This window comes from Rattus norvegicus, chromosome 5, assembly GCF_036323735.1.
Source record: "Rattus norvegicus strain BN/NHsdMcwi chromosome 5, GRCr8, whole genome shotgun sequence".
Lineage (NCBI taxonomy): Eukaryota > Metazoa > Chordata > Mammalia > Rodentia > Muridae > Rattus > Rattus norvegicus.
In genome coordinates, this window is record NC_086023.1 from 61,482,325 (window position 1) to 61,499,835 (window position 17,511).

At 47.7% G+C, this 17,511-nt stretch overlaps 1 protein-coding gene across 7 annotated transcripts in view; it reads right to left on the minus strand.

Annotated features, from left to right (window-relative positions):
* The window catches only part of Fam219a (family with sequence similarity 219, member A), a 50,565-nt gene that overhangs the window by 7,140 nt on the left and 25,914 nt on the right, over positions 1 to 17,511 (minus strand). For 4 of the 7 annotated variants that reach the window (XM_063288449.1, XM_063288448.1, XM_006238103.5 and 1 more), the window contains exon 2: positions 402 to 450. In XM_063288449.1, the coding sequence (XP_063144519.1) occupies positions 402 to 450 (49 nt within the window). Of the gene's footprint in view, positions 1 to 350; positions 451 to 17,511 lie in introns of all 7 variants that reach the window. The other 3 variants (NM_001415979.1, XM_063288447.1, XM_006238101.5) reach the window with 1 other exon arrangement.

Consider the following 17,511-nt stretch of genomic DNA (forward strand, 5'->3'; position numbering starts at 1 on the left):
AATAAACGAGACCTTGACAACAGAATCTTGCTTGGTCTCCTTCTTCTCTTGCCCCCCATTTAGGCCCAAGGGTAGCGCCCCTTCGGGACCCTGAATAACTGGGTCCCCGCTGGCGGGGACACTCAGCCTCAGGGATCTCTCCAAGAGTTTCAGGAACCTGCAGTGAACCAGTCACTGCCTCCTTTGTCTTGCAAGACTTAAGGTACCTGGGAATGCCAATGACTTACGTGCAGGTTTAGTCTTGGAATCATCTAGCCCACGCTACTTTAACTGTAGCGCCTTGCTGTCAACCCAGTCCACGAGCACCTTGTTCACTTCCCACATGTCCCTCACCCCCCAGACACACTCACCCAGCTTCACTTGGAGCGGGGATGGTTTGTAATTCATGGCTACTGACTCACCCTCCCGGGCGTCACAGTCTCGGTCTGAGATAGAGGCTGCGGCTGGATCCTGTTGGGAGAAAGCAGAGAGACAGGGAAACTTTAGCATGTCACCCCAGGGGTGGCTCTGAACCCTGAAGCAAACCTTTTTATCTGCCCTCTGGGTTTCTGGGAGATTTACTCCAGCAGCATGCCAGTCAGGGAAGGAGAGGAAGACTCGTTTACTATGCCTCCGTAGAAGAGCAGAGATGATGTCTTACTCATGTCCAATAAGAGTCCCGTGTAAGTCAGGCAGCTCCAGAAAGCCCTGCCTAAAACCCACAGGACTTCCTCTACAAAGGCTGGTGCAAGCTGTTTGACTCTCAAGCTTCTCCACGCTTTAAGAAAAGGGTCTAAGTTCCTCTGAGCTTACAGGTGGATCAAGGTCAGAGCAGGTATTCCCTGAGAGCCCTTCTTTCTCTGTTGCAGGGTCTAGACAACTAACTGGTCAATCCAAGCCAGGCCTCAAGACTTCATCCACTGACTAAAAAGGGGGAAAAAGTTGAAGGAGGACTTCTAAAGTTCCCAGATGAGTCTGAAGTAGTGTCTCCTGCTGGATAGGAATGGTGGCTGAGAAGACAGACCTGACAAAGCAGCAGGTGACCACATGGTTTTGTGCTGGCCTGATGCAGGTGACCGGGTAGACAGGCCCTCATTCTGGGCATGCAGCCTTTGCACTCCCCTGTACTGGCTCTCAATAGCTGCCAACTCTGGGCCAGACCCTGTGCTTCCCAGAGCTAGCCCTGCTACCCCTCCAAAATGCCCTCCTTGGACAAGATTCAGGGCCCCTGTCTCATGCCATTGTGGGGAGACTAAAGATTTTATAGGTTAAGCGACACTTGCATCTACATGTGAGGCTGTCTTACAATCATTTATTATAGGCAGGCATGTGACCTTAGTTGCAATTCTTTTTCTGAAATAAACAAATATTTTCAATATTTTTAATAATTGTCAGATTGACAATCTGAGGGAGCTAAAGATGAGCTTCTCTTAGAATGAAAAACTTATTTTGAAATGTCTTTCTTCTCAGACAGTAGAGCTGGCTCAGTGGTAGAGTGTTTGTTCTTGCAGAGGACCTAGGTTTGAGTCCCAATACCCACACGGAGGTCCAGAACCTTCTGATCCAAGGACGTCTGATGTTCGTGGCACCAGGCACACATGTAGTGCATCTCCATGCATGCAGCAGGCAAAACACCCATACAAGTAAAATAGAATAAAATTTGAAAAGCTTTTATTTGAGAATTTCATACAGTGTATTTATCCTGTTCATCCCTACTCCTGCTCCTCCCCTAACTCCTCCCAGGTCCCCCCTTCCTCCCCACGCCCTCAACTCTCTGTCCCTTTCCTTTCCTTTCCTTTCCTCTCCTCCTCCTCCTCCCCCTCCTCCTCTCCCTCTTCTTCCTCCCCCTCCTCCCCCTCCTCCTCTTCTTCCTCCTCCTCCTCTTCTTCTTCTTCTTCCTCCTCCTCCTCTTCCTCCTCCTCCTCCTCTTCTTCCTCCTCCTCCTCTTCTTCTTCCTCCTCCCCCCTCCTCCTCCTCTTCCTCCTCTTCCTCCTCTTCCTCCTCCTCCCCCTCCTCCTCTTCTTCCTCCTCCTCCTCCTCCTCTTTACTAGCCCAAGAGTTCACTTTGCGCTAATCTTATACTTCTGGGTGTGGTACCATCCTTCAGAGCATGGCCCACCAGGATGCACACTTTAAAGAAAACCGACTCTTTCTCCCTGTCCCAGAAGCTATAAATTGGTCATAGCCTCTCAGTTAGGGGTACAGGACCATGAGCCCCTCTCCCCTCATGCTAGAATTTGAACTTGATCTACATAGGTCTTTGCAGGTAAGCACAGCTGTGTGAGTTTGTGAGTCCAGAGGACATGTTTCAGTCTGGTCTTTCCTGTCCCACCCCAACCCCCCCCCCAAAAAAAAACCACCCAGGGACACAGGAGTCTTTTTTTTTTTTTTTTGAGCTGAGGACTGAACCCAGGGCCTTGCACTTGCTAGGCAAGCGCTCTACTACTGAGCTAAATCCCCAACCCCGACACAGGAGTCTTTAGAATCCTATGTTTCTCATGGTCTCTGGGCATTGTGGGTAGTGATGAAGAGGCTCCATTGTGGCTGGCTGTCCACCAACACTCATTTTCTGCACTTTGTGAGTTTGAGTTAAGTATCACAGTGACCAGTGTAATACAGTCCTGCCATCTTTAGCTGGGGACTTCAGAGTGACCAACCTAAGGTATGAAGACTGCAGAGGACCATGCTGCCTATTCCATCCTCGAAGATACAGAAAGCAGACAGACAGAACACTCCGGGGCTGGCCCCCGGTATTAGGTCCAGGGATCTGTGTAGCTCCTGCTGACCCATTTAAAGTGAAGTAAGGTCTAGAGAAGTGGCTCAGTGACTAAAGTGTGAGGACCCAGAGTTTAAATCCCCAGAGCTCAGATTAGGCCAGGAGCACTGAGTGTGTGTAACCCCCATGTCTCTAGTGTGAGGTGGGGGCAGAAACAGAGGACTCTGCAGAAGCTCACAGCCTAGCTAGCCGGGCCTATGCAGTGGTGAACTGTAAGAAGCAGCAGTAGGCTGACCAGTACTGTTGTCCTCTGACCGTCTCACACATGCTCACAGTGAACGAGAAGTGCACATACATCATACACACAAAGACAAAACAGAGTCCTAGTCCGGCTTGTTACCATGGCGAGCAGGAAGAATGAGCTGCTTTGCAGTCCATTTTCAAATGGGAAGTCCTGCTGGCATGCTGGTGCCACCAGAAAGGGTCTGGTCCATTTCTAGGCTCCTTGGTCTCATCCCTTTCTGTACTCTTTGTCAAGCAGGACACAAAGCACACCCATTTGGGGACTGGCTCCCTCAGGCCGCTGTCCGCCCAGGGTCCATCTTCTGCCTCTGACCCCTTGTGTATCTATTTACATCTCTATTTGGTCTCCTCAGGCTCCGACTCCATTTTCTCCTTAGAGAAAGCTGATGCTTCCTGCGTACATTTTATACTGACGACTCCTAAATTATGGCCTTTTAATTATGAGCCTCCTTCTCTACTTTCCAGATAACGGTCTCGTTGGTCTCGTTGCCTTTTCTCTGACATTGGTTTTAGATAACGCAAACCCCTGGGCAACTGGAGCTACGACAGTGTCCCAGCGTGGGTGGGCGCACCAGTTTCTTCTCTGAGGCTGGAGGTGTCAGTGGTGATGTGAAGCAGGAAACTCAGGAAGGGCAGACCTGGGCTGAGCACTGGGAGCTGTTGAGCAACCCTGGTCAGTGATCCATTACAGCTCTCAAGACCTGGCAGGTCCTGGTGGTATTTGATCCTGAGTGAAACCATAGGATCAAAGCCCTAGGCTCAGAGGCTCCATGCCAAACTTGCCCATTCAGCAGCTCCTCTGTCACTGTCCACGGTAGAAGGCTATTTAAGCGGCAACTACAAAGGCCTCTGGCACGGTGCCGTCAAACACTGTGGACTTCCCGAGTGCCTTCTCTGGGAAATGCAGGCAGTGCACCATGACCATTGTGTAGAGATTAAATGTAAAATATTCATGAACAAAAGGAGCAGAGAGGACTGAGGCAGAAGGAAGCGTCTGGCTCCAAGAATCAGAGAGGATTTAAAATGCCCCCCAAGGACTTCCAACAGGCGTTAGCTAGATCCGGGAACTAGAGTGGGGATTAACAAGATTATTAATAAACACTCAGCAGAGACAGACCTTGAAATACATCTCTAGCAGCAATCCATGTCTCTACAACCATTCAAACAAACCCTCCAAAGGCCGCAGAAAAGATTAATCGCTTAGGCTATCGGCCGATGGCCGGCAGCACAACATCAGCGCAGCCAGAGGGAAGTCAAGAGCCAGAAGCAAAGAGCCACCCTCAGACTTAGCAAGGTCTGCAGTTCTCAACAGCTGTACTCCCTGAACCCTGTGCTTTGGGTGGGGCTGGGACGTAAGTGGGGCAGACTTGAAGGAATGGTCTCTTCAATGAAAGAAATCCATTGTTATTTCAATTCCCACGTTAGCCTTTCTGTACAATTCTGATTAGCAAAAGGGTTTTGTTAATTGTGAAAAGAACTGCTAAGTACATTCCTGGGAGATAGCTTAGTAGGTAAAGGAGCTGGCGACCAAGCCTGACAATCCCTGGGATCTGCGTGGTGGGAGGAGAAACAACTCCTGCAGGTTGTTCTCTGACCTCCATGTGTGCGCTGTGGCCCCTCCCCACCCCTCTCGGATAAATCAATAAAATGAAAATGAAATGTCCAAAAGTCATTGATTTAATCCACTCCGGTCTTGTAAAACACTTTATGGAAATGACAGAAAACAGTGATGGAGAGGTCCTGGGCGCCTATCCATGCGCGTGTGCGTGAGGGTGCACCCACTTATGCTTGTGGGAGCAGAGACAGAAAGATCCATGTTGAGTCGTCGTTTCTACTGCTTTCTCCCTGAACCTGGAGCTCTGCAGTGAGGTAGACTGGCTGGCCAGCAAGATCTGCCTGACTCCAGCCCTGTGCAACCCCACCCGGCTTTTTTCACTCAGGTGCTGGGAGTCTGAACTCAGGCTTACAGGCTCACACAGCAAACATCTGGCCCACGAATCATCTCCTCACGTTCATCAGTTGTTTGTTTGTTTGTTTGTTTTTTAAATAAAGAAAACTAAACATACATCACAGAATCACTGACATATTCAACTATTGGCTGAAAATAAATGACTAAGAAAACAGTTGTTTTACAGGAAAGAACACAGGTGTCATTAGCGTTCTTTCAGAGGCATCCAGAAAATGCTGTGGACTGTGATAGCAGGAGAGAAGGGCAGATTAGATTATCAGCTAATAAAATGTTCACAGTAAAATTCAAGTATTGGGTACTGCAGCTTACCAAGTTCTTAATTTACTGTGTATTTGAATTCTTTCACACTAAAACAAAAATGTGTTTTTCATAAAACAATAAAGAAAACTGACCTGTGCATGGTAGCACACACATTTAGTCCCACTACTCAGAAGGCAGAAGCAGGTAGATTTCCGAGTTAAAGACCAGGCAGCCTGGTTTACAGAGAGTTCCAGGACAGTCAGGGCTGTCTCAGAAAAACAAAAACAAAGAAAAAGGAAAGGAAAGGAAGGGAAGGGAAGGAAAGGAAAGAAAAGGAAGAGAGGGAGGGAGGGAGGGAAAACTTGTACTGGGAGAGGGCTCAGTGGTAAGAGCTCATACTGTTTTAGAGGACCTGAGTTCAGCTGCCAGCCTCAGGCAGCTCACGACCATCTGTAACTTCAGCTCCAAGGGATCCAATACCCTCTTCTTCCTCTGTCCCACAATGAATGAACAAACAGAGGAAACCTGGGCTTTGGAAGGTACTGATGGAATCAATGGTCTTGCTGGAAAGGAGGAAGCTAAGGAAAGACTGAGACTTGGGACAGAGACAGCCCTCCCTGAAGCCCCTCCTGTTGGGCCACACATCAGCCTGCACGCAAGCCTCCATATTTGTATCCCTTTCCCAGGGCTGTGTTAACTCTTCTGGGGTAGTATAAAGAGCTAACCTGGAACCCAAGAGACCTGTGGTGAACTGGACAGACTGGATGAGCAGAGTGGACATGAAGGAGCACACTGTCTTTAAGAACCATAGGTCTTAAGAGGGAAGGGCCTGGGGAGTGGCAGGGGAGAACGCTTTCCTGGATAACCATCTACAGTCAGCTGTGGAAGAACTCTGAATGGCAAAAATAAAGCACAAAAGAGACGTTTTGTAGTTCCTCATGCAGATCCATGAGCCTCTGAAATCCACGAGTACCCAGCAGGCAGTGTGACTCCTGAATAGTCACACTGTACCTCTCCTCCACAGGGAGAGGAGGTGTGACCTCACCTTCAGTGCGAAGGGGCTAGCTGATTAAAGTGTTACCCAAGTCCACCTTTCTCTCTGTGTCTGTCTGTCTCTCTGTGTCTGTCATCTATCTCTGTCTGCCTCTGTCTCTGTCCCTCTGTCTCTATTTTTTCTCTGTCCTTCTGTCTCTGTCCCTCTGTCTCTATCTGCTCTCTGTCTGTCTGTCTCCATCTCTGTCTCTCTCTCCTGGGCTCAGCTCCCAGCTCCATCATTTGCTCGTGGTGTGCCCTGGTTTTCTTAACTGTAAGGTGAGCTGGATATGAGTTTGTGCCTCACAGACTCGGGCGAGGATTTGCCACCTCCTGTAGTCAATGCTGAGCACCACGGCTGCACCACCTATAAGGCGCTCTCTGTATCAGCTCAGCGTGCCCTGGGAGTGTCCACAGCCATGGCACCACCCAGGTTGGCACAGGCTTATATCTGTCTATGAGAGATTCTCTCTCGGCAGGGTTGGGAAGGGCCCGCCTAGAGGGCATCCTGGTTTCCTCCACTCTACTAGGATTTCCTTATTCATAACACGAGCCCAGGTATCACAGAGATAAACAGAAAGGAGGCCCATCTCCAAAGAGTGTCCAATGATTACCAAGGTAAAAAAACGAGCCATAAAAAGGAGGAGTTGGGTGTGGTGCACACCTTTAATCCCAGCACTAGGGAGGCAGAGGCTGCAAATCTGTGAGTTCCAGGCCAGGCTGGAGTACATGAGAGACTCTGCCTCAGGCAGAAAGAACAAGGCAAAGGAGCCCTGAGGTGACCTGGGAAGAGTTTAGGAGCATCTGCCTGTGACTGGCAAAGGTCGTAGCAGGAGCTGTTGGCATTTTCCTATGGCAGAAGCCCAGAAAGCAGAAGAAAGTTGTTGGGCTCAGATCATGGTGGGAGGCGGGCCTTGATTTTGACTTTTTTCCTGAGAAGATAACGGGAAAAAAAACCTAAGCACAGCAGTGACGTGAACACGTCTGAGATGAAGGGCCCTTTATAGCAGCCATGTGAGAGACGAGTGGAGGGAATGAGACTAGGGGTAAAGACAAATTGTGCCAAGAAAAGACAGCAGGGACCTAAACCAAGTAGAAACAGAAGACAAATGGAAGGAAGGGGACCTGAAGGCACAGCGTATGAGGGAGTGTCTAAACACCTCTAGTTTTCTGTCTGGAATATGTAGAAAAAATTACTCCAAAAGTTCAGGGGAGGGAGGACATTGCCAGGGAAGAAGGGCAGGTCATTTGCAGGTATATTGTGTTCTGGGGGTGTGTTGTATTTGGGGTATCTTTTGGGAGACAGGTGGAATTACTTAGTACAGTTTGAGGTTTGGGAACCTGGGAGAAAGGTGTGCACTGGTCATGACTGAAGTTTAGGGAGGAAAATCTTCCTAGAGAGAATGGACAGATGGAAGAGATAAGGAACAAGGATGAAGCCTTAAGGAGCATCTGGTGTTGGGGCCCCTGGGAGGAGATGTACAAGTGAAAGCTGAGTGTCTCGAGTGCCCTAAAGAGAAGCTTGCTCCCCAAGACAAAGATGACAGTTAGAAACAAGGAAATCATAGGCAGCTCTGGGCAGTGTTTTAGTTGAAGGGTAGGGACAGATTACAAGGGATTTGGAGGGAATAGGATATTGGGAAGTTGAGGTGTGGGTAAAAGACACATCAGGGAGCTGCACAGGAGAAGGGAGAAGGAAGAAGGGGTGACAGTTGAGAAAACTTCAAAGTTGTGGGATTTCTCTAGAGCAGGGGACACAGCCGGAGTCCCACAGTGAAGGGAGAAAGAGACCAATGGGCACAGTGAGGAGTCTAGAGCACATGGAGCCAGAGCCTGACTACAAGGCCTTTATAGCAGGGCCAGGGAGGTGCTGGTGTGGGGAGATGCAGATAATTTGGGGTCAGAAAGGTCAGTGGAAACTTCATTTCAAAGGCCTTGTCAGGGAAAGGAAGGGAGCAGGCATAGAGGAGTGGGAGAGAGGGGAGGATGCCTGATGCCCAGTCAGAAAGCCTGCCGCAGGAGAAAAGGTGCTCTCCGAGGTCCTGAACAGCGCTGCTGTGTTTGCGGTTGTTCAGGTAACCACTCAATTTTAGTTTCCCCACAGGGCAGCGTAACCTCTGTCTTCATTTTCAAGCAGCAGTTCTCAGGGAGAGGGACCGGGATGGACTTCGAATGACATATGATGTGAGACACACACAGCAACCACATCTGACCTTTCTTTCTCTGCAGTGCACAGAATGCATTTTTCTCGTTTTAGAGGGAGCCAGAGAAGGAGGTTGGGAATGCTAAATGGCTTCTTCTGGAATAGAGTCATGTATCCCTGGGTGAAGTCAGGAAGGAAGAGAGACAGAATATCAGGATTCTTAGATCAGCAAAGAACCATGTTGAGGGTAGAAAATCAGGGAGCCTTGGCTCAGGCTGCTCTCTGACAGGGAGGGGTACTGATGGGGCAGTCGGCATGGTCCTTGTCATGATTTGTCCAGAAAACAGCTCAACAACTACCTCTGGCTTTAATACTCTTGCTCAGGTGTACACCTGCCACCCAGAGAACTCCTGGCAGTAGGTAGAAATAGAAATATTAAGATATATTTAGGAGAGAGAGCTAGCAAATGCACTGAGTGCCCACCACTGGGGAGAAACTTTATCTCCTGTTTTTGTTCCCCATCTCCCCTCCAGAGGTAAGCAACCAGCTGGGATTCTATCCTTTGGGACATAGGAAGGTCTTTAGGGAATCCAACTTACAGGAAAGATGAGGAGAGCTTTGGGGGGGCCACTTGGCAGGAATTTGACATTGGGCCATGACACGGAAGTAAGCTCAGGCAGGAATCTGATTTTAAGCTAGAACAAAGAAGTAGGCTTCAGGCAAGAATCTGACTTTGGGTTAGGACAGGGAAGTAGGCTCAGGTATCTTGGTCATCCTGATAAGCCCCTAGAAACAGTGATCACAGAACTTTGTTCATTGTCTTGCTTGGTCCTTAACTGACCTCATTACTTTCAAGTAATTAAAATGGTATAAAAGCAGATTGGGAAAAAATAAACCCATCTCAGCCTCAGAACTGGCTGGGGTCATTCTACAGTGTTGTCTAATTGTCTTTTTCCTTTTTCTTTCTTTCTTTCTACCTATCTACCTATCTACCTACCTATCTATCTATCTATCTATCTATCTATCATCTATCTATCTATTTATTATATATAAGTACACTGTAACTGTCTTTAGACACACCAGAAGATGACATCAGCTCTCATTACAGATGGTTGTAGGCCACCATGTGGTTGCTGGGATTTGAACTCAGGCCCTTTGGAAGAGCAGTCAGTGCTCTTAACTGCTGAGCCATCTCTCCAGCCCTCTTTTTCTTTTTAATCCCTGCTCTTGCCCCAGAGAACCTGTTGACTGACTGAGCTGACTTGGTCAGAAAACAAAGAATTTTCATGGGGCAGGGTCTCTGAAGAGCTGGAGGGGAACAGGAAAACATAAAGAAGATAATCTCCAATGTCTGGGCATTTATAAAGATCAGGAAAACGGAAGCCCAAGTTTGGGGTGAGGGCAGAGAATCCCTGGCTCAGGGAGGCTTCTTTTCATAGCCTGGGTCTCCAGTCTCTTGAGTTTTTCCTCTATAAACAAACAAACAAACAAACAAACAAACGAACAAAAAAAAAAACCACTCCATTCAAACAAAATCAACACATTGTCGACCTTGTCCAGTTCAGGGCTACACACTAGTGGGAAAATGCAAAAGAAAGCACTCATACACTTCATATGTGTGCAGAGAGCACTTGTGGGTAAAGACATGCACACACACACATGCATGCACCAAGGATTCTCACGTTAGATCTGAGGTCTAGGGGTGTGTGTGTGTGTGTGTGTGTGTGTGTGTGTGTGTGTGTGTGTGTGTGTGTACGAAGATCAAGGATTAGTTTGCAGGAGTCAATTCTTGCCTCTACTGAATGGGTCCCAGAAATTAAACTCAGGGCATCCAGCTTGGAAGCGAGTGCCCTTTGCAGGCCCAGGCCTTAGGATTTACAGTATCTGCCATTTGAAGAACCAAAATGGAGGAGCATGCTGCTGCCCTCAAGCCTAGTGCTCCTGTAGCTATGGCAATCCCAATGCAGTTTCCTCTTATAAAGTAATTCATGTGTATGAAGTGCTTCCTCCCTAACTCTGTTCTTTCTTTTATGTGACAACAAGAGCTCCCTAGGTCAGGCTCTGGTTCCAGGGCACCCCTATCCAAAACTGTCATGCTGCAGTGCAGGGCGTAGCTCCACGGTAGAGCACTTCGCACGCACAAGACCCTGGGTCCAATCCCAGTACCACAAGTAGGAGGAGAAGGAAAGACCCGAGAGATTCTAGTGTCCTTACAGACCAGGCCCTTGTTTTAGGTGAACTAACTTCAGTTGAATTTTTGTTTCTATAACCAAAAAGCACAAACTAATACACATGCACAGAACATTTAAAGGAAAATATGGGTGGGCTGGATGTCTCAGTGTTCAAGTGTTTGCTGTTCTTGCAGAAGACCAGAGTTTGGTCCCTAGTACCCACATCCACATTTATTGGTGGCTCACTAATGTCTGTAACTCCAGCTCCTGGGGATTCAGCACCCTTTTCCAGCTTCCACAGGCACATGGATGTACAAGTATGCCCATGCACATACACATGTAAGAAAACTAAAAAAGAAAAGTGCATGGTGTCATCTATTCTGATTACCGTTGCTACTATTGTTTTATTGAGACATGGTCTTGACAGATAGAGCACAAGCTGGCACTGGACTTGGACCTCCTACCTCAGTTTCTGGCAGCACAGCTGTGCCGGGCCTATTACGTATATTATTTTGGTTTTTGGTTTATTGAGACAGGGTCTCACTGTTTAGCTTAGACTAGTCTAGAGTTTTCTATGTAGCCCAGGCTAGCCTCAAACCCTTCTAGGTCTACCTACAGCATGCAGGGATTACTGGCATATGCTACCATATTTGGCCAATTTTGTACTTTTTAAAAAACACTTAGTATCTAGGGGGCTAGAGAGGGTCCCATGAGTGAAGTGCTCGCTGTGCAAGTACGAGGATCTGAGGCTGGATCCCCAGTACCTACATGAAAAGCAAGGCATGGCGGCACATGCCTGCAGCTCAGCACAGGGAAGGGAAGAGGTCCTTTCTGGTAAAACAGTGAGCTCCAGGTTCAGTGAGGGTGATGCAGGGGTCCACTGGCATCCACATACATGATCATGTACACATGCATACACATATGCACAATACACATATGACACATGCACAAATTAGACCTGGGGCGTCTTTAGCTCTCCATTTTCTTGACTAGTGTGTGTAGTTTAGTTTGTGTCATGTTAGTGGCTGTATAGATATCCACAGGAGAGGCATGATAACTTAGCAATCCTTCAGGCTGACATTCAGGATGTTTGAAAGTTTTCACTACTGCTAACGACATCACATTAAAATCCATTTAGAACTATTTCATAAAGTAAAATTACAAAGTCCAAAGCACGAATGTTTTTAAGATTCTTGATATACATATTACAAACTGTTCTCCCAAAGGATCGTTCCAATTTATGTTCCCAGTCATGAGTGAGAACATGGTTGGTTTTTAATATTTCATTTCACACTAGATGCCAGGGAATTCCAGGCCATCAAACCTGTCCATCATCTTCCCAGAGAGCTCCAGCCCTCATTTCCCTGCCTCCAGGGAATCTTCTCTAAAGAACAGGATTTCCCCTGGGGAATCACCCGCTTGACAAAATATTCCCGACTTGAGGCTATCAATGAGGAGCAAAAGCAGGGACAGGTTCGTCACAGCGAAGGTTGGGGCAGCTCTAAGTGATCACCAGTACTGCCTGGTGGCTGCCCATACACTCACTGTGCTTGTTATGTCCTTGCTCCTGCCAGCTCAGTGGCAGGAGAAATCACGACGGAAGTGGCAGGGCCAGGAGGCAAACCTCAACAAAGCAACTCCTTGGCTTTCAGACTTGGGCCAGGAGAACTAAGCAAAATGTCCTAGAAGTTACTGAAGCTTGTGTGGTAGCTCTTATGCTAAGATTAGAAAATGTATTAGTGTGTGTGTGTGTGTGTGTGTGTGTGTGTGTGTGTGTGTGTGTGTGTGTGCGCGCGCACGCACGTCCGTGGAGGTCAGAGGACAGCTTTGTGGAACTGGTTCTTGTCACCTTTCTGTGGATTCTGGGGATCACACTGGGTCCTGGAGCTCATCCCACAAGAACCTTTATCCACTGAGTCATCTCACCTACTACACACTTCCTTATTTTTCTTTTCCTTCAGCCTGGGGGACAAGTCTCATCCACATCCCAGGTGACAGCCATGTTAGGACAGGGATCATGCTTTTGAATGGTAGGGTTCCAGGTCAGGCCTTCCATACATATATTATCCCCAGACAGTCTCATGAAGATTCCTGTATCCTAGGCCTAGACTGGCTACAGTGGTAAGAGAGGGCAATTATTTACGAAGCACAGGGAGGGCCAACTGAATCATGGACTGGGGAGGCAGCTCTTTAAGTGTTCTAGCCAGACCATGTAGAGATGTTCAGAACACTTTCTCCCAGGCATGACTTTTCCAAAAGTCAGTGCACCATTTAGTAATTATTACTATATGACTACATGTATGGCCACTGTGCTAGAGCCTTTATCTATCTCATTTAATCCTCCCCTGAACCAAGTAAGTCCTACCATTCTCATTTTAAAAGTCAAGAACTGGGTTATATAAAGTGCTCACAGTCATATCTGGAGGGTGATTTGAACTTAATTTATTCATTTTCATACCTCAGTCCTTGCCTCCATAGAAATCAGATAAGATTACAAGATTAAGGCCAAGGCAGAACTTACAGGGCAGGAGACCTTGTCTTCCAGAGTCACTTGGAAGGGTGGCACCAAGTCTAATCAGGTCTTTTATGCTCAACACACACTTGAAGCCCTTGTTTAGAAGATGGCATTAGACGCTGTTAAAGTTCCTGTGGAATGAATTCTCTACAGGTAGATAATATTGTCACTACCAAAGCAGTCAAGAGCTCAAGATGTGGGGGAACAGGAAGCAGGAAAAGGGAATGGGAAGGGTGAGGCAGGGGAGGGAAGCAGGAGGCAGCACAAGGTGAGGGGTTGAAGGGAAGAGAGGAGCCTGGAGGGACCCTCGGCCCACTGTCAGGCTGACTTGGAAGAGCACTGTGAGGGACTGGTAAGGGTGAATGAGCCGGAGGCAGAGCAACTGGAGAAGGGCATCAGAAGAGATCAAGAGCTTGAGGAAGGGATGCACTCGGGCTAAGGAGGGGGACAGAGGGGAAGCTGCGGGATGAGTGACTTGAGGAGAGGGTGAAGAACTGTGCAAGGATAACCAGTTCCCCTGCTGACTTGGGAGACGAAGAGAACTATGATGTCATGGGTGAGAAAAAGACAGGAACGGGGGTCACTTTTGATGGCTCTATGCAGGAGGGTGTGCTTGTTTAGATGCTTGAAGAAACAGGAAAAAATCTCCTGAGGAACATCACCATACAAGATACAAGGGATAGAGAAAAGACGATCCGGAGCCGTGGTGACTGGCAGGGACCAGGAGAGGGTGGTGACAAGAATGTCTGGGTTTTGAGAAGAATAACTAATGGCAGATAGACAACTAGAGTCCTGGGGTGGGCATGGTGGCTTTTTCCATATGACAGGAGAGAAGGGTCAGTTGCTTGAAGACTTCCAGACAGAGAAATCACGACAGGCCATTCTCATGCTTACTGGCATTTTCACAAAAGCTTTAATTTTGATAACTATGGATCTGATCCCTGTGAGGGCTGAGGCTTCCCATAGAGGGATGCCCTCCAGGAGTCAAGCTAAACCATGGAGGTCTGCAGCTTCTTACGAGGTGTGGGCTAATGGCAAGGGAGGCTGAGTGGGCTCTGGGCAATCTCAAGATGAGAACGAACTGTGGGGTGGGAATCTGACTCGATTCTGGATATTCCAGAGTCCCCTGATAGCCCTGGGCCATGCTCCCCAGCCCATAGAAAAAGCAGCCAGCATCGGCCTTGAACTTATAAATACTTGGGACGGGGGCAGTATGGACTGCAGGGCTAGCCTGGGAGTTCAGGACAGGCAGACACAGACACAGTAACTCCATTTTTCCAGAACCTGGAGCACCTGTTCCAGCCAGATGGAGACGTGGGCTGGGAACCTATGCTCTAATGTGTGGTGACCTCCAATAATACCTACCCTCTTGTAAGCACAAAACAGACAACAAACGAAGGTGAAACCAATCACGACTTTATTGCCATGTCTTCAGGTGTAGTGATGGAGTCAGTGAGCAACATTCTCCCACCATGCCAGAGAAACTTAGAGCACACAGGTAAAACTAGGCATGCGTCTTCGTTTCACCCTTCCTTCTCTTCATCTGGACGTGGGCTCCATGAGTGATTGGGAGGGCACTGGGATGAGAGAAGTCAGCCTTGAGCTAAAGCAGAGGACTGGCAACCTTGTGAAGCTGAATCTCTCCCAAAACCTTGACTTTGGGGAGCAAATGCATCTGGGGAAATAATCATGTCTTGAACATGAACAGCTTGTATTTGCTATTTATGAAAATTGGCCTGTAACTGCTTCCCAAGTTGAATGAATGTATTATGACATTTGATGCATTTGAAATAATTCAATAATCTGAAGACTTTCTGCTATGCAAGGAATGCTTGTTCTGTAGAATTAAATCTTGGTTACAATGAGGAAGGAAACTCAAAAAGTTACTATGTTCCCTGGCAGGGAAACAATACTTTCTCTCTATCCTCCCTACAACTTCCTGTCAGTGGGAACTCTGGTTATGAGACCTTCACATCTGGGCTTCAAGAAAGCACAGAATACTTAATACTTTGTTTTTAAACACACAATATAAGTGTGGTACCCTGTACCTGGGAATCCCAGCATTGGAGAGGCTCACATAAGATAACAGCCTAGGCTTCAGAGTGAGACCCTGCCTCAAAAGTACCACAAAACAGGCTGGAGAGATTTCCCAGTGGTTAAAGCACTGGGTGGCTTGTTGTTGTTGTCGTGTTATTGTTGTTTCCTTTTAAACAGAAGACCTGGGTTCAATTCCCAGCACCCACAAGGTGACTCACAAATGTTTGTAACTACAGTTGCAGGGAATCTGATCTCATTTTTTGGCCTTCCCGGGCACTGCATTCACATGGTACACAGACATACACATAGGCAAAACACCCATATACATAAAATTTTTAGGGGTTGGGGATTTAGCTCAGCGGTAGAGCACTTGCCTAGCAAGTGCAAGGCCCTGGGTTCGGTCCCCAGCTCCGAAAAAAAGAAAAAAAAATTTTTTTAAATTAAATCTTTAAAAAATTTTAAAGGATATTAGAAGCCTGTCCTGTGCATATTGTGGTTTCTACTCTTTCCCTACTGTCGCTATCTTAACCTTTTGAGCACAGTCATTGGTGCTTTTGTGTGGTTCTGTGTTTCAGAGAGCGACTCTCAGCCTCCTGTTCTGTTTAGGTGTGTTAAGACAGCTTCCCTCTTTACAGACGGAAGAAATGGTAATTGATGAAGAAATGGTAAGAGAGGGCCTGTGTGCCTGGGTTCCTGCCTTCTGTGGACCCTGAAGTGCTCCTGATTCTGAGACTTTTGCATCCTCATTCTGACGACCTCTGGCCCAGTTCCAGCCAGCTGCAAATTGTGTGGATCGAGCTGCTTTGACACACTGATGTTATCAGCCTCGCGGTGCCTGGAGCACACAGATAGGAACAGGCAATGGCGCCGTCTCACCATATGTAGTAATGTAATTTAGTTTCTGAAATTCAAGTATAAAATCTTGAAAGCTAATGCTTTTTTTCAATCCACCTCAGGAGGGGGTGAGCAGAGCATGGAGTTCCCAGAGGAGCCATCTAAATTGCAAAATGGCTTCTGTTGTATATTAATAAACAGTTCAAAGTGATGGAAACACATGCAGAGAGGATTTGCAGGGATAGTAAGTGCCTGGTATGTCTTACCTCCTCCTTCCTCAGAGTCATGCTGCTATGGAGGCCCACCCACTCCATGTGCATGCTTCCCAAGCTAAGGCCACAGTCTGCTGTGCTAGGTAGGCATGGAGCAGGTACTCACCTGCCTGGGGTCATCACGGCAGTGTGAGTGGGGCTCGACCCACCTCTTTTAGTGAAGGAATCACTCAGGCAGGGCTGAGGGTGATGGGTGGCTACAGAGCAACGCTCACCCTCCTTTCTGGCTCCCAGCCTCACATTGTCCCACTCTTCCCTGGGCCTACTATACTTTGTGTCACCAGCCTTATCCCCAGAGGGGCTCTATGGCTGCTCCCACCATGCATCCCTCTTCCGGTTCCATCACCTCAGCCTCCACTGATGGATTACCTCTAAGAAGTTTCCCATGAAAACCAGGCTAGACATTTCTTTTTTTTTTTTTTTTTTTTTTGGTTCTTTTTTTCGGAGCTGGGGACCGAACCCAGGGCCTTGCGCTTCCTAGGCAAGCGCTCTACCACTGAGCTAAATCCCCAACCCCCAGGCTAGACATTTCTATAATACACATTCTCAGTTCCCTCTCCTCAGTTTTATCATGCACTTAACAATTTTTTTTTTTTGGTTCTTTTTTTCGGAGCTGGGGACCGAACCCAGGGCCTTGCGCTTCCTAGGTAAGCGCTCTACCACTGAGCTAAATCCCCAGCCCCAACAAATTTTATTAAGTGATTATTTGTATAATTATTTGTTTAATAAGTGTTCAAGATGAGGACAGTGTCTTTCTCCATGGTGTGTCTTCCCAGTTTCTAAAACAGAGAATTATGGGCTATAATCTGAGAGCAGACAAACAGTAAAGGGTAGGGCAAGGGTCTATTTGAGAGATGGGTGGAAAAGCCTTTCTACCACACTGCCTTGTCTAGTGGTGTCCTGCACAAATGTTGCAACTCCTTTCAGGGCTTTTCTTCTAGCTAAGAGTTGACAAACTGCCTTCCAGGGATTTAGGTCGGAAATCTAAATGCAGCAGGCATCCCCAAGCACTGGCTCACTGAAGATTTGGCATAGTTAAACCCCTCTCAGGAGGGGCTGAGAGAGGTTTAGTGGTGAAGAGTAAGACCTGGGTTCAATTCCAGCAGGCACACAACATCTGACAGCCATCTGCTACTGCAGTACCAGGGGTCCGATGCTCTTTTCTGACTTCCTTGGGCCTGGAAAGCATGTGGTCTACAGATATACATGCAGACACACATCTATACACATACAAACCCTTATAAGGCCCATGGCCAAGATAGCAATTCAGCTCCAGGTCAGCTTCTCATGGGGACCAACA